This window comes from Lathyrus oleraceus, chromosome 5 (genome assembly GCF_024323335.1).
Source record: "Lathyrus oleraceus cultivar Zhongwan6 chromosome 5, CAAS_Psat_ZW6_1.0, whole genome shotgun sequence".
Classification (NCBI taxonomy): Eukaryota; Viridiplantae; Streptophyta; class Magnoliopsida; order Fabales; family Fabaceae; genus Lathyrus; species Lathyrus oleraceus.
The window spans coordinates 600,172,452-600,195,018 of NC_066583.1; the positions used below are offsets into that span (position 1 = coordinate 600,172,452).

The 22,567-nt window shown below is 38.9% G+C and overlaps 1 protein-coding gene and 1 non-coding gene across 2 annotated transcripts; both read right to left on the reverse strand.

The window, feature by feature from the left end:
* Positions 1 to 495: 495 nt before the first annotated feature.
* Positions 496 to 3,499, reverse strand: LOC127086870 (proteasome subunit beta type-1). Its single transcript, XM_051027690.1, has 7 exons — positions 3,292 to 3,499; positions 3,107 to 3,214; positions 2,865 to 2,946; positions 1,487 to 1,616; positions 1,262 to 1,404; positions 1,083 to 1,169; positions 496 to 824 (listed from the first exon to the last, which is right to left on the reverse strand). The coding sequence occupies exons 1-7, from the start codon at positions 3,336 to 3,338 to the stop codon at positions 750 to 752; spliced, it is 672 nt and encodes a 223-aa protein (XP_050883647.1). The 5' UTR covers positions 3,339 to 3,499; the 3' UTR covers positions 496 to 749.
* An 8,460-nt stretch (positions 3,500 to 11,959) lies between these two features.
* Positions 11,960 to 12,066, reverse strand: LOC127089729 (small nucleolar RNA R71). Its single transcript, XR_007791286.1, has one exon. It is a non-coding gene; the product is annotated as a small nucleolar RNA R71 (small nucleolar RNA).
* Positions 12,067 to 22,567: the final 10,501 nt, after the last annotated feature.

The following is a 22,567-nucleotide window of genomic DNA, read 5'->3' on the forward strand; positions in this document are numbered from 1 at the left end:
AAGATAATTGTATGATATAATACTACCATAAACTAATAAACTATTATAGAACAAAAACAATATCATGCTATATAAATAATTAAAAATAAAAGATAGAGTAGACAATAAAAATCTATAAATAAAAAAGTTAATAAAAATAATGTGATTTTTATTTTAAAATAACACTGATTTCTACCTTATTAAATTACACTATCCTTCGATCAAATATATGAACTAAGTCATTGCTATTGCACCATTTCTATACAAACAATGCGGGAATGTAATTAATTCAATTCCAACGAAAACATTTTGAAATGTTGATCAATAATTTGATATTTAACTCATTAAAGCAAAATATAAACCAAATGAAATTACAAGTGTCCCTGAAATTAAATTTATAACAATGTCTTAAAACAACATATTATCATTGAACTAACTAAGTAGAAAAATAGGTTTTTAGAAATTTTATTGTTTGGGATAACAAACTAACAATCCACTCAAAAACAACAAACAACATTGAAGTGATATAGTTTATCCATGTAAAGTATAAAGGCAAGTCTAGTTACAATCCACTTTAGAACTGGCTCAGATAACATCCAATGCAGATATAAAGTAAAAGGGCACAGTTTAGTTACAATGTCAACAGACTAGAAATAGTTCAAATTGGAAGGCATGTCTGAATCTTAGAAGCACTCAGAATTTAGAATTTAGAAGCACTCCAAACATTCAAGTACAAGTCTATCATGAACATAAATGTCTGCATAAAGACTTCAATCTTTCCTTAGCTCCATGAATTCACGATGAATACCACTGCCATTTAGGATCACAATTTCAACTCTATCCCCCTGTAAAAACATACATTTACAGTAAGTTTAGAGCTTCACAATCATGTAAAAGAACCCAAATTTTCTGCAGCCAAAATAACCCTGCATTCACAGTCACGAGATTTCAACTGCCAGATTTTAATACAACAGCTTGTATTTCGGCTTTGCAAAACACTATGTCAAAATGTGGATTGTTTGATAAAGATCGAACAACTCAAATCCGCAATAGTGTGAATGTGTTCTGGCTGACAATCCATTTTCACGTGTAAACAAACTTACAGTGTATATATCTCTCTCAGATGCAGATGCAAAAACAGTTTTGACCAGATCAACTGCTTCTGTTTCAGACAGTGGAGTAACAGCATCCTGCAAAAAAAACATATTTTAATGTAGAGATGCTACTCAAACACGATTAAACGATCAGATATTTCAACAAAAACACCAATTTAAGACTTCACCTGGGCAGGCAAAAGGAGTGGGCTGGGGGACTTGAGTTGGTTATCAAGAAAAGGCATGATAAGAGTGGATCCAGAACCCTGAGAGCTATATCCCACCCTCTCATAGGAACCAACAGCATCATATGTGAAGACACATCCCTTTCCTATTTTAGGTTGAAGTACAAGTTTGAGTGGGCGAATACAAAATAGGATATGAACAAGAATAGAAAGCTTGAAATAGTGCACCTTCACTGTCAAGGCCGCCCAACACATTGAAAGAATAATAAGGAAAGAAGCGTTTATAATAAAGTGTGTTTGAAAGCAACTGAGCCATTGCAGGGCAGCTCATTTGTTTGTTGTGTTGGTGCTGATATGTCTGCACTCAGAACCAATAGTGTCATTTCAACCAGAAGAACGCAACAATTTATGAATCAAACAACACAATTTTCACTAAATTTCTAACTAACATCTGACAACATAAACAATCAGGTTATATATGTTGATAAAAGGCTAGAAGCTTAAATAAATGGTGCAATGCAATTATCATCAAATCAATCAAGCACAACATTCCAAAAACTTTTCAATTATTCATACATTTCAAAATTAGGGGTGGCAAACGGGCAATACCCGCCCTGTTTAGGCCCGCCCCGCAAAAGCCCACAAAAAAAGGGGGCGGGCGGGCATAGTTGATTATGAGGGCCTAAAACCTAGGCCCGGCCCGCAAAAAAAGTGAGTGCGGGGAAGGGAAAGCCTGTGGGCACTGCACCTTCTAAGCCTAAAAATACAAAATTTTATGTTAATCCTCGTGCCCGCAAAAAAACAGGGTGGGGCAGGGTGGGCACATTAGACGGTGAGGGCCTAAATTCTTGGCCCGCCCCGCACTAAATTGCGGGCAAAACAGACATGCCCAACAGACCGGGCCCGTTTTCCCACCCCTAGTTAAAATAAACATTGAGTTAACTCCAAAATTAGTTAATGTCGCAAAGTAATATTTCCGAAAAAGATATACACGACAGACTGAGGAAAGTCCAAGTGTGTGTTTGATAACCCGTTTGGAGGGGTAATTCTAGCATCCCTATGCAAAGAAAACTTGAAAAAGTAAGAAGTTCCAATTAGGAACATTGGGCAGTCATACGTCTTCTAGCCTCATGGAAGCGGAAACAGAGGCTAACTTGTACATAGAAAAGATGGCAAGGAGGGTGGGCATGTGTATATAGTTACACTGCAAATGATGGTTGACGAATATAGTCCAATAATTTTAGGTAAAGGGAGATGAAAGAATTTTTTTGTCCAAAACATTAAAGCATAGGGTGAATGGTCAATCTCAATCCTTAAAACTTAATACAGGACAAGCATTATGTCATGACTGGTGTCAATTAATCAATATAACTAACTCTATATACCTAGTTATAGTTAAGCTTAGTTAAAGGGCGATTAAACTAAGGTCTTTGATTACCATGGGAGCCCATAAATAAAGCATCAATGCAAATATTCAATCAGTGTTGCATACCTAAAAATATTGAGTTTTTAGTTTCTTATCAGAATATCTGAAACCCAAACCCAGAAAATGTTTACAATCTAAAAAGTATAATTATTTGTCTGTTATTGAGACTGTTAGACTGACCAAGTGTCTAGCAGACAAAACCTTCTGCAAAGCCTTCACATCAGCTTGAAAACCAGAAGAAGCCATAACACATTTCTCAGCTCTGTCGTGAAACAAAACACAAACCCCAAAAACTTAGTTTATATATAACATACTTGAAGATCAACATTAACCTAACTAAAAAAGAGAGTCCTTTGTCTAAATTTTGCAATAATACAAAAACAATTGTGTTTCAGCAAACTTTAAAATGAGAAACGGCGTACAAGTGGGAGATTTTGGAGTAATCACGAGTGAGGATGTTGTAACCAGAGGACATCCTCGTATCTGCTGCAATCACACAGTAGTCTGATCCGGCAACGGCAACACAAGATCTACAAATAATGATAATATTAAAAAAATAATAATTGTAAAATAGTAAATTAAACAGAGAAGAGGATAGAGAGGGCACCCTCCATTGTTGTCATATGGAGACCAATTAGCGTGTGCTTTAGTCATGGTGAATAGGATTTCGGCGAGATCGCGGGTCGCAGATGCGGTTTATCGGTTTTTGTTTTTTTTTTCTTCTCTCTGGCTATGTTTCTTGCAGATGGGGTTGTTTTGCAGATGAAGAAGAAAGGTAAAGTGGTTATAGGGTTTTATTTGAGGTGTAACCAAGTGGAGCGGGCTAAAAGGTTTCTTGGACACTACATAACTGAAATGGGCCTGAAATGGGCCCTAGACTACATAACTCAGTGTTTCTCTTTATGTTTATGTTTGGGTATTTAATTATTAAAAAAAAAGTATATTTTATGGCATCCTATATATTTCTATGAAGTTCCATAAATGTTACTTGTTTCTGAAGATATATTTTCGGACGCACTCCAACACACACTTAATAAAGGTCCTTCTGAGTTACGTATTTCTTTTGGTTTAATTTATTATGGAGATGTAACTACGGAATTATTTCGGAGATACATCTCGGACACACCCCAACACACATTCAACAAAGGCGATTCTGAGTTACGCCCCTTTTTTGGTTTAATTTATTTCGGAGATGCATCTCCGGAATAATTATGTATTTACATATTAGGAAACACACCAGAAACAGATTCAACAAAAAATAATTTTCCAAACTGAAATTGACATTCATAACATAAAAAGGGCATTACGATGATGATTTCGACATAAAATTCAATATTACAAATATTCCGGTGGACACTTACACATCTTCAAAATATCTTTGACCAATCTTCGTAGCGTCGCTTCCAACTCGGGCGGAACTTTCTCTTCGAAACTGAAATACGTATTCCACATAACTTTAACATTCGTTTGCGTCTTGAGATCAAATTTGCTAAACTGAATGTTCCATTCTTTGTCAATCTAAGGTGAACGATATTCGAGCTTTACAATCATTTGTTTGTTTCTGTAAGGTAGGAGATAATGGATTTCGTCTTTGATATCCTCGAGGGAGGTGAAATCGGTGAGCTTAAACGTTCTCCCGGGTATATAGCGGTCGGAGTAGGAGACACTTGCGACATACCAATGGATGTTTATTTGTGTCATTTGAGACATTTTGAGTTTGTGTGAAATATAACATAAGAACACCTAGATTTATAGAAGACTTAGTTCAATATAAACCAATCATTAACTATCATATTGATTCCGAAGATATATCTTTGGAACCACATCCTATTATCTTATTCCAGATATGCATCTCTAAAACTTGTCCTGAACTAGTTTCACACCAGAACACTAGAACAAAACAATTGTTTTTCATTGGCAAAAACACACATGTTGTTATGGGGTTGACGAAAAATGTATAAAGACAAAATATGAACAAAAGGTGAATATATAACATTTCATTTATATTGAGACACAATTATATACAATTATTTGTCTGGTTAAACAAGAAGTTGAAATGAACTGAAACATGTGTCATCGGCTAAATATATAGGTGGTACCCCTTTGGACTTTTGTGCATTCGATTCTTTTTCAATATTGTTTAATCTCTCAAATTCTTGCATCCTTTCCATAAAATGATTCGGCCAAGTCTCGGTTTTTGCGGTTGAATGAGCCATCCACTCCGGTGATGTAAGTGGTATACGGAATCCTGGTTTCAAGTTAACATGAACAAAATGACTTGATTTTGAAAGCCACTCAACACACATGATTCGACCATTTCGATTTTGGGGTGGTGCAGTGTGTAGTGGGAAAAAGCTTTTCGAAAAACCGTTGTGTTTCAGGTCAATACACACTCTATCATACGCACATGTTATTAGGTGACCCATGTCAGAGAAGCACATCCATTTTTCCTCCAATGCAGATTGCTCAAGCAAGGAACAAAAGACTCATAAACCACATGTACGGTTCTTTATGCGTTTTCAACTCTTGGATAAGTTGATGTCAGACAAGTGTGTGATTATCTTCTCCTTTACCGAGTAAAGTCGAAACGGCTCGGTAACCGCAATTATCATCCCCCACAACATTGATGATCTGGTCGATATATTTGTGCATAAAAACCGGTATCTCATCGTTGAATAGAACCTTCAGTTGAAGTGGTGTCAGAGGTGGTTTGCTAATGTGGGCTCCTTTCACAACATTTTTTTGAGATTTTGGAGTTGGTGAGTCGGAAAAAAAATCTCAACATGTTCAAAATATGAAGGAGACCGTGTAGTCAAGTTGTCATTAGGTGAAGGCTTCATTTTCTTCAGGGCACCTTTTGTTTTTATCGATTGAAAAGGCAATTTCATGTCAATCGTTTTCGGATAGGCAATCTTCCTGAATTTTCCTTTGATATGGAGTTTCATGTTGTCATCGACCTTCAAAAATATCTCTTGTATCACTTTCCATTCTTTCAAAATAGAGATATTTGATTTCCCATCATCCATGCATCCATCATCATCAAACCCAAGTCTCTTCTAATGAGTGCAAACCCGCTCATTCTTATTAGACGATAGGCTTCGATCTATAGGGGGTGAATAGATCATAAATTAAAACTTTTGGCAAAAATAGAAATTTAAAAAGTTTTATGGCACAACGGATATAACCCGAATCAAATCGTCTAACTGAACCTCTATCGAAATACGCGGGTATACGTAAAGTTACACAAACGTATGATAATGAACATAAATTGTTCAACAACCAACAATCACAAACAATTGAATGCAAAGTTATATGTGGAGCTTATTCCCAATGATAAAAACTAACAAAAACACAATAACGCAATTTATCGAACACATTGTATGCAATCGATTACGTTTGGAAATTTATTTTGTTGATGTTAAAAGCCAATCAAAATTAAACGGATTATGATTAAATCAATAAAACCAACTTCAAAATGTAATAAAAAATAATTTCCAACCGAATTGATACAAACAACAATGAATTCAATAATTTTCAAACACAAAATTAAAAAGATTAAGAGAGATTACATAAGAATTTGTTTAGGCAATTTCTCAATCGACCTCGTATGGGTACGTCTGCCCTCAATTCGAATTTGAATTGAGACATTATAATAAATCCTACTTTGAAAAATGTGTGTATACAAGAGATGAAGAACTCTAACCCTATAAACCATAGGTTTGTTGTTGATTCTACCACCTCCAAAACCATTGATCAAAGATTGATCAAGTAACCAACAATGTTGCTTCAATTCACCAGTTCTTGCTACTACCTTGCAAGACCTCATCGTCTCAAGGTTTTCACTCGGTCTAATTAATCACAATCGCATACTTGTTGAAACCTAAGATTTACAAACACGATCCATTGTTTCACGTTACTCCCTTGAAAGGCACCCCTTGTCCCAAGGCTTTCACTCGATTGGATCCAAATTGTGTAATCTTGTCTAAAACTTTCAAATCCTCAATGATCTCGAAGGAAAACCCCAACTTTGTTTTCTTATTTGAAATCCTCAAATTTCTCAACCTAATATTCTTGGTATAACCACATAATTGGACGTTATCAACTCTAATATATATGGTCACCCAATCAAAAAATGATTATGTGTAGTTTGATTGTGCGTATGCATATAAGAGAGGTTGGAGATGATGAGAATGCTTTGAAATACCGATTTCATATAGGTTTTACTCATTAGAAACCTTAATAGAAAAAGATGCATGTATCAAGTATTTATAAGTACGCAAGTTTGGAAACAAAAGGAATGCAAAAGAATGGGGAAAATTGTGAATTTTGGAAAAATGCATCGCATGTGTCTGAAGGAGAATTGCGATCCAAAACACAGCGGAAATTAAATTTTTCTCCTTTAGAGATCCTTACGAATGGTCATGATCAGTGATAGAATATTTACCTCTTGTGACGATTGAAACCTTTGGTGCAGATCTCTTGTGACGATCAAAACCTTTGATGCAGATCCACGGAGCGATCACGAACGTTGAACGATGACAACGTCTCTACTCAGTCCACACGAACGGATTACTTCAATCATAGTGCTAGCTGGTACGAATGAAGGCTTTGAGTGTGAGAGAGAGAGAGAGAGAGAGAGAGAGAGAGAAAGAAAATAATGCAACCGCAATGAATGCTTCTGCACAAGGGTTCTATTTATAGAACCACTTGTGTGGGCTTCAAGCTAAAAAGCCCACTTAAGTGTATTTTGGCCCATATCTTATAATATGCCCAAAATCACTTAAGCTCATGGTACCTTACCATATTTCGTATTCTACTTAAGTACACTGTACCTTTACGATGTTCTACAATTCACTTAAGGGCATCGTACCTTACGGTGTTCCTTAGTTACTCTATCTCTCATCAATCCGTCCTTTGTGTGTGACCCTGTAGGTTTTCGCGGCATTGACAATTATATTAAATCATGTATTTAACATAATAAACAGTGAGCGGTATCTAGCAACATATCACTGCTACCCAAGACACGAAAATGTCATGTGATCTGACAATTCCTTTTGTGATAATACTTATGTGTATAATTACCCTTTTACCCTTATGTCTATATTGAACACAAGGCATAGACCGTGTCATCCTTGTCCAGTTCAATATTGGGCCCATAGACATTTATCCTGTTATGCAGGATGGGCAAATTCCATTTAGGTCACTCATGTCCCTCAGCATGCTTCGTGGAGTATCCATCAACTGTCTTTATGGTTATCCAGTTACGGACAACGTTTGATCAGCAATAAAGCACTCGACTCTACATCTAGGGTCCATAGTGGTTTCAGGTCGAAGAGTGGTATACACCATTATCACCATGAGAATAACTTATGACACTTTGCATAACTTTCTATATAGTATTCTCATAGCGGGTCAATCCGGTATAAATATTACTCTTAATATTCATACCTATGTTTAAGACTTGATAACTCCTTATCCATGATCCATGAGATGTGATCATCAGTCTATATACATAATAGTCTCAATGCTTTAATGTCATCCCACTTCACAATAAAGCTCGACTACAGATACTTTAAGAATAGTGTCCTTATGTTTAATGTGATCTCATGATTAAGTCATACTTGATACATTAAACAGACTAGCTATTCTAGGGACTTTATTAAACAAACGTAATAAAGAAAAAGCCTTTTATTATTAATAAATAATTCGATACAAGTACCAAAAGTATTGGCCTTTAGGGCTTACACCAACAATCTCCCACTAGCACTAGAGCCAATCAAGCATACCCTTAATACCCATAGATCTAGTATGGCCATCATGCTTCTGCTGCTCAAGAGGCTTTGTCAGTGGGTCAGCAATATTGTCAAGTGTAGGTACTCTGCATATTTTCACATCTCCTATATCTATTATCTCTCGAATGAGATGATAACGCCTAAGTATGTGTTTGGATCGTTGGTGAGATCTAGGCTCCTTGGCTTGTGCGATAGCACCATTGTTATCACAGTAGAGACCAATGGGATCCACAATGCTAGGAACTATGCCCAGTTCACTAATGAACTTTTTGATCCAAACAGCTTCCTTTGCTGCACTTGAGGCAGAAATATACTCGGCCTCGGTTGTAGAATCAACAACTGTATCTTGCTTTGAACTTTTCCAGCTCACAACGCCACCGTTTAAGCAAAACACATAACCAGATTGCGATCTAAAGTCATCCTTATCTGTCTGGAAGCTAACATCGGTGTATCCAATTACAGCCAACTCTTCCTGACCTCCATATATCAAGAATGAGTCCTTAGTCCTTCTTAAATACTTAAGGATATTCTTGACAGCTACCTAGTGAGCATCACCAAGATCAGATTGGTACCTACTCGTTGCACTTAAAGCATACGAGACATCTGGTCGAGTACATAACATGGCATACATGATAGATCCTATTGCAGATGCATATGGAATCTTATTCATGCGATCCCTTTCTTCCTTAGTTAAAGGGGATTGTATTTTTGATAGACACATATCATGTTGCATAGGTATGAATCCTTTCTTGGAATCATGCATATTAAAGCGTCTCAACACCTTGTCTATGTATGTACTATGACTTAGGCCAAGCAGTTTTTGTGATCTATCTCTATAGATTATGATTCCTAATATATAGGCTGCTTCACCTAGGTCCTTCGTAGAAAAGCATTTCCCCAACCAAGACTTTACTTATTGTAGGGTAGGGATATCGTTTCCAATGAGTAATATGTCATCTACATATAATACCAGGAAAACGATCATGCTCCCACTAACCTTCTTGTAGACACAAGGCTCATCTTCGTTCTTGATGAATCCATATTGTTTTACTGTTTCATCAAAACGAAGATTCTAGCTTCTGGAAGCTTGCTTCAATCCATAGATTGATCTTTGTAACTTACATATCTTTTGGGCTTCCTCTGGTATGTCAAATCCTTCAGGTTGTGTCATGTACACATCCTCAAGAAGATTTCCATTAAGGAAAACAGTTTTGACATCCATCTGCCATATTTCATAATCATGATATGCAGCGATAGCAAGTAAAATCCGAACGGATTTAAGCATTGCAACTGGTGAAAAGGTTTCATCATAGTCAATCCCATGAATTTGTTTATATCCTTTTGTAACCAGTCTTGCCTTATAGATATGTTGATCACACTAAAATTCACCGTATTTCTGACTCCGATTTCGCATGCATTCTTAGCTTTTATTGTTGTTTTGCTTTGTTATTTCTTTGTTTTCTTATGTTTTCAGGTTTTTATAATAATCGGAGCTTGAATCGGGAAAAGGAGCGAAAAAGGAGTGAAAACGGGCGAAAACCTAGAAATTCAGCGTTTTGCACTTACGGCACCCACCGTGGCGGGCGCCATGGGGTTAGCCATGACGTGGCCACGTCTCAAGACCACTCCTCAACCGTCAAGACCCACGATCCCCACTCCATCATCCCCTGTAGGGACCATGGCGGGCGCCATAGGCCTGTGGCGGGCGCCACAAGGCCAAAATCAGTAACCTCCACTTTTTAGTGGAGGGGCGTCCCTGTCATTTCATGCTTTCAGTTTTTACTATAAATAGGACCTTAGATTTTCGTTTTTCTTCATCCAGAATTAGAATTCTCTAGGCATATATCAGTTATAAAGTAGTTGCCATTCCACATCGGGGTGCCTCTGCAATCGAGTGATCGAGTCTGTAATCTGTCTGTGGTTCGAGTCTTGGAGCACTCTGGAGGAAGTTAATCCTGCCGCCATTTTAATTCAAGTTCGTATTTTACTTTTATTTATTTCCTGCACTCACACATTTACGTTGTTTATTTCCTGCACTCGCACTTTACTTTGTTTATTTCCTGCACTCGCACATTTACGTTGTTTATTTCCTGCACTCGCACATTTACGTTGTTTATTTCCTGCACTCGCACTTTACTTTGTTTATTATCCGCACTCGCTTTAAATTACTTTTATGAAAAACTATAAAAAGAATATTTACTTTATCATGTCTAACTAATTCTATAAAGGTTAGAATGTGAGGATCGTAATTAAACCAGTAATCAGTGTAATTGTTCGTGGAAACACCTAAGGGCTATTTTATCTTTCAATTCAAGTAATTGTTTTTAACTATTTCAAAAACAGCCAAAAGCGCTTTGTCTAGTTTATTAGGAGATTTTAGATTAAAAAGAAAAGAGATTTTAAAACGATTTTCGGACGCGTTAGGAAGTTTAAACTCTGGTTCGTAAGAACCTCTTTTTGCTAGGAAGTCCAGGTTAAAATACTTTTCAACTTAGTTAAGATACTATATTTCTTAAAAATAGGTTTACTACTCTAACGCAGTACGCACCTTTTTATCCGTGACAATAGGAGGGGTTGATTAGAGAGTACAACTCGGTTCTGAATACGCGAAAGCGACAGTTCCTGTTAAATTAGTTCTTTTCAAAGGAGAAAACATTGCCCATAAGTAGTTCCACTAACAAGTACTGGATTATCATTGATTGCGTGAATTACATTCGAGCCTGTCTTTATTTATTATTTAAAATTATAATTTTATTTACCATTGCACCCTTATTAAAACCCTTAAAAATAGTTGCCTTAGATACACACCATAACAACAGGTTTGATAGATTGACACTTGGTCTCTGTGGATTCGATAATCTTTTATATTACTTTGACGTGATTCGTACACTTGCGAAAAACACGCATCAAGTTTTTGGCGCCGTTGCCGGGGACCAATTTCGTCAAATTTCATTACCCTGTAGTTATACCGTTTAGACTAAGGTTGTTACCCACCGGTCAATGCGAAAGACTCGCAGTGCCGGAAGTTTAGTAGACCCTCTAGCTGAACCTGAACGTTACGCTCGCGCACGTTTATTTTTCCATAGGAATAGGATAGCTATGGCCGAAGAACAAAACCGAAGACCTCTTAAGGACTTCGCCCAACCATCAAACGAGGAACCTAGTTCCAGTATAGTAAACCCCGTTATCCCAGCCAATAATTTTGAACTTAAACCATCCCTGCTGCAATTAGTGCAACAGAGACAATTCTCAGGTCTCGCTACTGATAACCCAAACCAACATTTAAAAAACTTTCTTCAGTTAGCAGACACCTTTAAAACCAATGGAGCTTCTCCTGAGGCGATACGCTTAAGATTATTTCCCTTTTCCCTCAGAGATAAAGCTCTATCATGGTTAGATTCCCTTCCACCCAATTCAATAACAACTTGGGATGACCTTAGGAAAGTTTTTCTTGCTAGATATTTTCCCCCAAGTAAGACCGCTCTTCTTCGAAACCTTATAACTAGATTTACCCAACTCCAAGGAGAGTCGTTGTTCGAAGCCTGGGAGAGATATAAAGAACTATTAAGAGCATGCCCACACCATGGCTTAGAGAATTGGCTAATCATCCAAACCTTCTATAATGGACTTCATTATAACACTAAGATGACCATCGACGCTGCCGCTGGTGGCGCACTGATGAATAAACCTTACCCTGAAGCTAGTACCCTTATCGAGGATATGGCCCAAAACCATCAATCATGGGGAGTAGAACGAGCGACAGTGGAAAAGAAGGAAGCCCAAGGAGGAATACATGAGCTAAGCTCTATAGACATGATGCAGGCTAAAATGGACGCGTTGGCCCTTAGAGTCGAACATATGTGTACAACTCCGAATACTGTAGCCGCAGTTTCGCCGAATTGTGAGATATGTGGAACGCAAGGACACCAATCCGCCGAATGCAATCTGTTAAATGAAACCAACACTGAGCAAGTGAACTATACCCAAGGGAACCCATTTTCTAACACATATAACCCTGGATGGAGGAATCACCCAAACTTCTCCTACAAAAATAATAACCCTATTCAAAATACCGCACCTCCGAGACAACAAGGTTACCAAGCCCCTAGAACAAATCAACCTATGCAACCTGTACCGCCAAACCCGAGCTTTGAAGAAATTGTAAAAGATTTCATCGTTGCTCAAAAACAGAAAAACAAAGAGTTCATGAACCAAAGCGTCCATGTTAACGAACTAATTACCCAGTTAGGAACCAAGGTTGATCAAATCATTACTCATAATAAGATGCTTGAAACCCAGATCTCTCAGGTAGCGTTAAACCAAGCCCCACAGACTACCCCTGGAGGACAGTTCCCTGGACAACCTCAACAAAACCCGAAAGGGCAAGCTAATGCCATTACTCTACGAAGTGGAACCGCTTATAAGGAGCCTTTAAACCCTAGATTAAGTGAGCCTGAAACTTCTAAGAGGAGTGAGGAAAAGGAACCAGAGAAGCCTGAAACCCCGGAAAGTCAAGAAAAAGGAGAAGAACCTAAAAATAAAACCTATGTACCACCACCGCCATACAAACCACCAATACCATACCCTCAAAGATTAAAGAAAACCCAAATCGATAATCAATATCAAAAATTCGTTAAGGTTATAGAAAAACTTCACGTAGAAATCCCCTTTACAGAAGCCATCACCCAAATACCTTCTTATGCTAAGTTTCTCAAAGACATACTTACGAATAAACGTAGACTTGAAGATCCGAAACCCGTGGAATGTAATTCTATTTCCGAAGATAGGTTAGCAAAGAAAGATAAAGATCCCGGAAATTTTTCCATTCCTTGTAGTTTAGGGAATCATGTCATCGAAAAAGCTTTTCTAGACTTAGGAGCTAGTGTGAGCTTAATGCCTTTAGCAGTTTGTGAGAGATTAAACTTAGGAGAATTACAACCTACTAAGATGTCGCTTCAATTAGCCGATAGATCCGTTAAATACCCTATAGGCATACTTGAAGACGTCCCTGTTAGGGTGGGTCAGTTGTTTATACCTACTGATTTTGTTGTCATGGACATTAAAGAAGATGACGACATACCAATCCTCCTAGGTAGACCGTTCTTATCGACTGCTGGAGCCGTAATAGATGTTAAAAAAGGAAAACTAACTTTTGAGGTAGGTGAAGAGAAGATAGAATTTATATTGTCAAAATTTCTTATGGCACCTGTGATAGGAGATTCTTGTTATGCCTTAGATATCATCGAAGAATGCATTAGGGAATTAGAACAAGAAGAAGAAAATAAATCTATAAAATTGCCATCAACCCTTATTTTGGAAGATGACAATTATAAAACACCCTACATTGATGATAACCTTCACGAATGTTTATCTCTTACCCCAGATCCTATGCCTTGCCCTATGAAACCGACCGTAAAACTTAAGGAACTGCCTAAAAACCTGAGATATGAATTTCTGGATGAAGATATGAATCGTCCAGTTATAGTCAGTGCTACCTTAAACCAAAAAGAAACCGATCAATTATTAGAAGTTTTACGTAGGTACCCCTCAGCCTTAGGATATAAGATCTCTGATCTAAAAGGAATAAGCCCATCCGTATGCATGCATCGGATTTTGCTTGAAGAAGATTCAAAACCTTCCAGAGAACACCAACGTAGAATAAATCCTATAATGAGTGCGGTAGTTAAGACTGAAGTTCTTAAGTTACTAGAGGCAGGTATAATATATCAGATCTCGGACAGTAAATGGGTAAGTCCTGTGCATGTAGTACCCAAAAAGGGAGGCATCACAGTCGTGCAAAACGAGAAGGGCGAACCTGTAGCAAAAAGAACCAATGGAGGTTGGCGTATGTGCATAGATTATAGAAAATTAAATAAAGCAACTAGGAAGGACCATTTCCCATTACCATTCATAGATCAAATGTTGGAGCGCCTAGCCAGACACTCTTACTTTTGTTATTTAGATGGATATTCAGGATTCTTCCAAATACCTATTCACCCCGAAGATCAAGAAAAAACTACCTTTACATGCCCAGTTGGAACTTTTGCCTATAGAAGAATGCCTTTTGGACTTTGTAATGCTCCTGCAACTTTCCAACGCTGCATGATGTCTATCTTTTCTGATTATTTAGATGGAATTATGGAAGTATTTATGGACGATTTCTCAGTTTGTGGATCAGATTTCAAAAATTGTCTTGTCAACCTTGAGAAAATCCTGGAGAGATGTGTGGAGGTAAACCTTGTGCTAAATTGGGAAAAATGTCATTTCATGGTCACCGAAGGGATTGTTTTAGGACATATAGTTTCCGAAAAAGGTATAGAGGTAGATAAAGCAAAAATAGAAGTCATAGAGAATCTAAAACCGCCGAAGACTATCAGGGAGATAAGAAGTTTTCTTGGACATGCCGGATTTTACCGACGTTTCATCAAAGATTTCTCCAAAATAACAAAGCCCTTAACTGGTCTTTTAATGAAAGATGCTGAATTTATCTTCGATGAAAAATGTACTGAAGCATTTAATCTTCTGAAGGAAGCTCTGACTTCAGCACCTATAATGAAACCCCCTGATTGGTCAGAACCGTTTGAGATAATGTGTGACGCCAGTGATTACGCTGTTGGAGCCGTTCTAGGTCAGAGAAAAGATAAGAAGTTACATGTGATTTATTATGCCAGTAGAACCCTAGACGCTGCACAGCTCAATTACGCAACAACCGAAAAAGAGCTCCTAGCTGTAGTTTTTGCAATAGACAAATTTAGATCTTATCTAGTAGGAGCCAAGATTATAGTTTATACCGACCATGCTGCCATTCGTTACTTACTAAGCAAAGAGGATGCCAAGCCTAGGTTACTTCGATGGATTCTATTACTGCAAGAGTTTGATTTGGATATCCGTGATAAGAAAGGCACTGATAATGTGGTAGCTGATCACCTATCTAGGCTAGAATACCTGAAACCTGATCCAGTTCCCATAAATGACGATTTTGCCTATGATAGACTGATAGCCCAACTAGAAACCATTGAAGAAGATAACCCAGACCCTCATGAGCATTTTCAAAAATCCTTAGCCATAAGTGATGTACCTTGGTATGCAGACTTTGTTAATTATCTAGCCGCTGACATCATACCCCCTGATCTAAACTACCACCGGAAGAAGAAGTTCTATAGTGATGTGAGAAACTTCTATTGGGACGAACCATTTCTTTTCAAGAGAGGTAAAGATGGCATTTTCCGCCGTTGTGTTCCAGAAGAAGAGGTAAATAATATAATTGAGCATTGTCACTCTGCACCCTATGGTGGACATGCAAGCACATCTAAGACCTACGCCAAGATTCTTCAAGCTGGCCTATTCTGGCCTACTATGTGGCGTGATGTCCATGCTTTCATTGTCAAGTGTGATAGATGCCAACGCACAGGAAATATTTCAAGACGTAATGAAATGCCGTTAAGAAATATCCAAGAAGTAGAACTCTTCGACGTATGGGGTATAGACTTTATGGGACCGTTCCCACCATCTTTTGGAAATCAGTACATCTTAGTAGCTGTTGACTACGTGTCTAAATGGATTGAAGCTATCGCCGCACCCACAAACGACACCAGAGTAGTCATCAAATTATTCAAAAATTATATATTTCCCAGGTTTGGAACACCCCGTTTAGTCATAAGCGATGGAGGATCGCACTTCATATCGAGAATATTTGATAAACTTTTAAGCAAGTATGGAGTTAAGCATAGAGTAGCAACACCATACCACCCACAGACCAATGGACAAGTGGAAGTATCTAATAGGGAGATAAAACAAATCCTCGAGAAGACTGTCTCTATATCTAGAAAGGATTGGTCACAGAAACTTCAAGAAGCATTATGGGCCTATAGAACCGCTTTCAAAACTCCTATAGGAACAACCCCTTATCAACTGGTCTATGGAAAATCATGTCACTTACCTTTTGAATTGGAACATAAGGCCTATTGGGCCATCAAAACTTTGAATTTGGATTACTTGACAGCTGGTGAGAAACGTATCCTTGACATCCACAAATTAGAAGAGCTCAGACAATCTGCCTACGAAAATGCCATCATATACAAAGAAAGAACAAAAGCTTGGCATGACAAAAGAATCATAAGAAGAGACTTCAAAATAGGCGATCCTGTTCTCCTGTTCGATTCTAGGTTACGACTTTTTCCAGGTAAACTCCGTTCGAGATGGACTGGCCCTTTCGAAGTATCTAAGATCCTGAGATCCGGTGCTATTGAAATCAAGAACCAGACATGTAAACCGTTCATCGTCAATGGACAGAGGTTGAAGCCCTACGAAGGAGGTGACATCCCGACAACATACACCTGCCATACTCTGAGTGATCCACCATATCCTTCCAATGATGTTTAAATATCGGTCGTCGAGCTAATGACGTTAAACAAGCGCTGCATGGGAGGCAACCCATGGTTTTTCTTATTTTTTTGTACTTTTTATTTTTTACTTTTACTTTATTTTGTTTATATTATTATGTCAGGACTAACGATTGAATGTTTTATGTGCTTTCAGGACTTGTTTGCTAACCTTGTACAGAATGCAGAACCCTGATGACATGCACGTGGCCTTTAGAGATGATGCACAGAGAGAGCGTTACTATGTTCACATGAGACGCCCTATGGCTCCTACCAGGTACCCTGACCATGACTGCATGGATGCCTTGGGGATAGAGCCAAGCGTCAGATTTTTATGCCATCAACTCCAGTGGGAACAGTTTGACTACAGGAACAACACTTATAGGAACTTGACTCTTGAGTTCCTCAGCTCGTTTCATTATGACCCCTGGGCTGGACCCGATGGACTCGCTGTTTTCAGGTTGTTCGGGATTGACTACTCATTCTCTCACAAGGAGTTTGGTGATTTGCTAGGTTTCCAGACTACTCCTGATGCTATTCCAGATACACCGATGGGGTATTTTATGAGCAGAGAAGTGGAAAAGTTTTGGACTAAAATATCCGGCGGAGGGAGCCAAGATCCTTCTACCCAGTTTTCTCAGGTAATCCACAACCCTGCATTGAGGTACTTCCAGATGATTCTAGCACATTCTTTCCTAGGTTTTCCAGATACAGAGACACTGCTAAGTGAAGAGGAGATTTTCCTACTGTTTTGTGCGACTCAGTCTCGCCCTGTTGCTTGTGGCAACTTTCTGTTAAAGGGCTTGGCTAGTGTTGCCAGATCATCCGTAGGCATCATCCATGTCGGTGGGATTGTTACACAGATTGCTACTGCATTGGGTCTGTCTCGCAAGTTATTGCACCTCAGGACCTTCTGCTTCTACACCACCCTGGATATTGATTTTTGTCTTGATAGAGGACTGATGAGGAGGGTTTTTTTTGAGCCCAACATGTTTAGACTGCTGATCGACGGCGAAGCGATACACTATTTCACATTACCAGATCAGCTGATGACCAGTGTCCATGATCCTGAAAATTGGAGTTATGCTCTAGAGGGTTATGGAGAGACTGTCGAAGAGCCGAAATCGCCTCCCGCCGCTGAGTACACTCCTACACCTCTTACTCCCCAGATCACTGTTATGTCTAACAATTTGTCTCTGCAGCCACCTGACCTACAAACACAGATTTATGAGCTCCGTAAGGAGACTGCCCTGCTCAAGCAGGAAGTGGCAGACTTAGAGTTACAGATGCAGGTTTCTGATCTCACTCATGCCTCAGAGACCGATGCTCTACATCAGGCGATTGAAGAGCTTCGGAGGGAGATAGCTGAGTTTCGTGGATCAAGCCAGGAAAAGACGCCTACCACATGACTCATTCTACCCTGACAGCATTACCCTAGTATTTTATTTATCGCATTTCCAGACATATTTTACTTTACTGCAGCTTTTATATTTTCATGCACTCTGAATTTCTTATATATATACATATTATGCACTAATGTTAACTTTTTCTTTTTCTTTTGTTTCTTTAATTATTTTATTTTTTGTCGTGCAAAGAAAAAAATATATAAGACAAAAATATTTTCATTTTTGTCTTTACAAAAAATATGCAAGCCTCAAGCCTTGAAAAGAAGAAGAAAAACGCTATTCAGACCCCCCGGAAGACAAAGGTGCAAGAAGGCCCAAAAGGAGGATCCAAAACCACAAGGCCCAGGAATTGGCCTTGTGGCGGGCGCCATAGGCCCTGTGGCGGGCGCCACACCGTACCAACAACAAGTACGGGGCTGAATCCCCATTTCCACCATTTTCATCCCTTTCTTCACCAAAAACCCATTTTTCCAACCTTCCAAATCCTCCTTGAACCCCATTGAAGCTCCCTCATTTCCAAAATACCCACCATCCATAAAACATATCCAACATCCATTTCCATTTTCATCCATCAAAAAACCAAAAAAATCAAAACTTTATCATTCCCTCATAAACCACTTTTTCTACCATTTTCACTACCTAAGGAGCATTCAACAATGGAGTTCAACGGATTTCTTCTTCGTGATGGAAGACCGGGCGAAAGGCAACGGAAAATTATTCAGAGGCTTCAAAGTCGAGAAATTCTCTCGACTAGGTACGTCGACGATAACTGTCTGTATGCTTTGGGTATTTATCATAGTGTTTTTAATTTATTAGAATTTCTAGGCTTGCATAATATTTTCATTAATCAGGAACCTACCTATGAGCGACTGACAACCGAGTTTTTGAGTTCTTTAATATACACTGTCAGTCCTAACACTGCTAGCACTGTTGGTACTGTTATTTTTAGACTGTTCGGAATTGAGTATGAATTCAGTACCGACAATCTAGCAGGTTTGTTAGGAATCCCTCATAGGGAAGGTGCAATTTGTGAGGCACCTTTGGATGCGGAGTGGTCGGCCGAGGTATTTACCTTCTGGCAAAGGCTTTCAAGTTCTTCAATTAATTCTTTCGAAGGGATACTTGCGTCGACCATTCACAACCCGGCCATAAGAGTTTTTAGACTTCTTTTGGCATGTACTATTTTTGGCCGGGAAAGTCCAAACAAGGTAAATGCTCGTGAACTCCTATTTTTGCAAGGATGCCTCACTAGAACCCACATCAATCCGGTCCCGTTTATGCTTGCTCATATGACTTTATTTACTAACAAAACAGGACCGATTGTTTTTGGAGGGCTTGTTACGTATATTGCTCGGGCTCTTGGCCTGAACGATGAGATAGCTACACTTGAACCACTACCTCCTCGCACAATTAATTTAAAATTTCTGAAAGACATGAAATTGTGCCGAGCAAGGAGAGAAGGTGGTTATGAGTTGATGGTTCATGGGGTAGCTATCCCATCTGTTGCTTTACCATGCAGTAGACGTACTGATGTACGTGATGAAAGGAACTGGACCTATGATCTTAATGCTCCACGTGTTTTGGGTCCACTTCCTCCTAATATTCCCGATGGGGAGGCACATGACACTGACGATGAGTATGATCGGAGAGAGCAGTCTCCCATCCCTCACATGTCCCCCCATCGTCCTTCACAGTCACACACCGCACCATCTTCCTCTAACCCTGTTGCAGGTACTGCTCCTGGATTCCATGTCACCGAGGAGATGTGGCGTGATATGACAGCTAGAGAAGAAAGGCGTGATGGCCTTCTCTCTACTATTTCACAGCAGCTGACGGACAATATGAGCTTCATGCAACAATCGCGATTGGTTTCGGATCGTGCCTATAGCAACGTTTGCCGTACCTTGAACGATATCTCATTAGAGCAGAACCGTCAGAGAGAGTTCAACAGCCAACACTACCAGCTTGTCGAGGCCACTCAGGGTTCCATCTTAGGTAACCTTCGAGAGGTTCAGAGTGCTCAGGCTGCTTTATCAGCACGACTCGACCGGAGGGACCAGCATCGTAGTAGATCCCGTCGTTCCAGACCATCACATCAGGACGGCGAAGGCACCAGTGCCCCTCCTCAGTAGTCTTTTTCAGGTTACCCCCCTTATCTTATTTCGAAACATTGGGGACAATGTTCGATCTAAGTGTGGGAGGGGATTTTATTGCTTTCTGTCATTTCCCTTTTTAGTTAATTATTTCCTTTCAGTAATTTAATTTTCTTAGATAATGCATGAGTCTGACGAGTCACCAGTATAGTGTCTTTTTAGTTCATCTTCATTTTTTCCCATTTCCTTAGCCTTACCAGAAAATTTTTAAAAAAAGAAAATGATGTTGTTTCACATGTTTTTTTGGGCTTTGGGACAGGTTTAGATTAGGATGTAGTGACCTAGGTCAACTTTTTGAAACATCAGAACCATTTTAGCACCATAGACCTCTTGAATATAGGAATCACTCCTAAACCCCACCATCTTGGCCTTTACTATCATTTTAAAAATTGTCCTAAGTAGTTTATCTTAGCAGTCAGCTCCGGCTTAAGCATGCTCTACGTAGGGGGCCGATGAACATAAGTGAATGATCCAGTGCTAATACCAAAAAAAAAAAAAAGGCAAACTCTGGTATAGGTGACCCTCACAAAGTCATTTAAACCGAAAAAAAAAAAAAAAAAAAAAAATTTTGCAAGTCACCTATTGTTAGTTGGTTCAGAGGTATCTGGCACTGAACTTGGTAGGGCGGATTACGATCCGATCCCCCGCAGCTACATTTAGGCGAAATAAAACAGGTTTACACATGCTTATGTGCCAGAAACCTTATGTTATGGATCAGAATCACTAACCGGTCACTCTACTATGAAGCATGTACAGATAACGGGCTTAATGTGATTGCGCCTGAATGAAAAGGACACAAAAAGATGAGAAGATAGGCCTAGGTATTGTGGGATGATATGGAGTGGTTAATATAGGATTGAAGTTTGTGTTTGTGTTACTATGGTACCCTTGGTTCACTTAGTTAGTATCTGTCACTGCATCCTGACTTGAACTTAGAATCCCTTTAGCCCAAAGACAAGTGTTGACACCATATTTTCTTAAGCTTTAATGTTTGCTTGAGGACAAGCAAAGGTTTAAGTGTGGGAGAATTTGATCACACTAAAATTCACCGTATTTCTGACTCCGATTTCGCATGCATTCTTAGCTTTTATTGTTGTTTTGCTTTGTTATTTCTTTGTTTTCTTATGTTTTCAGGTTTTTATAATAATCGGAGCTTGAATCGGGAAAAGGAGCGAAAAAGGAGTGAAAACGGGCGAAAACCTAGAAATTCAGCGTTTTGCACTTACGGCACCCACCGTGGCGGGCGCCATGGGGTTAGCCATGACGTGGCCACGTCTCAAGACCACTCCTCAACCGTCAAGACCCACGATCCCCACTCCATCATCCCCTGTAGGGACCATGGCGGGCGCCATAGGCCTGTGGCGGGCGCCACAAGGCCAAAATCAGTAACCTCCACTTTTTAGTGGAGGGGCGTCCCTGTCATTTCATGCTTTCAGTTTTTACTATAAATAGGACCTTAGATTTTCGTTTTTCTTCATCCAGAATTAGAATTCTCTAGGCATATATCAGTTATAAAGCAGTTGCCATTCCACATCGGGGTGCCTCTGCAATCGAGTGATCGAGTCTGTAATCTGTCTGTGGTTCGAGTCTTGGAGCACTCTGGAGGAAGTTAATCCTGCCGCCATTTTAATTCAAGTTCGTATTTTACTTTTATTTATTTCCTGCACTCGCACATTTACGTTGTTTATTTTCTGCACTCGCACTTTACTTTGTTTATTTCCTGCACTCGCACATTTACGTTGTTTATTTCCTGCACTCGCACATTTACGTTGTTTATTTCCTGCACTCGCACTTTACTTTGTTTATTATCCGCACTCGCTTTAAATTACTTTTATGAAAAACTATAAAAAGAATATTTACTTTATCATGTCTAACTAATTCTATAAAGGTTAGAATGTGAGGATCGTAATTAAACCAGTAATCAGTGTAATTGTTCGTGGAAACACCTAAGGGCTATTTTATCTTTCAATTCAAGTAATTGTTTTTAACTATTTCAAAAACAGCCAAAAGCGCTTTGTCTAGTTTATTAGGAGATTTTAGATTAAAAAGAAAAGAGATTTTAAAACGATTTTCGGACGCGTTAGGAAGTTTAAACTCTGGTTCGTAAGAACCTCTTTTTGCTAGGAAGTCCAGGTTAAAATACTTTTCAAC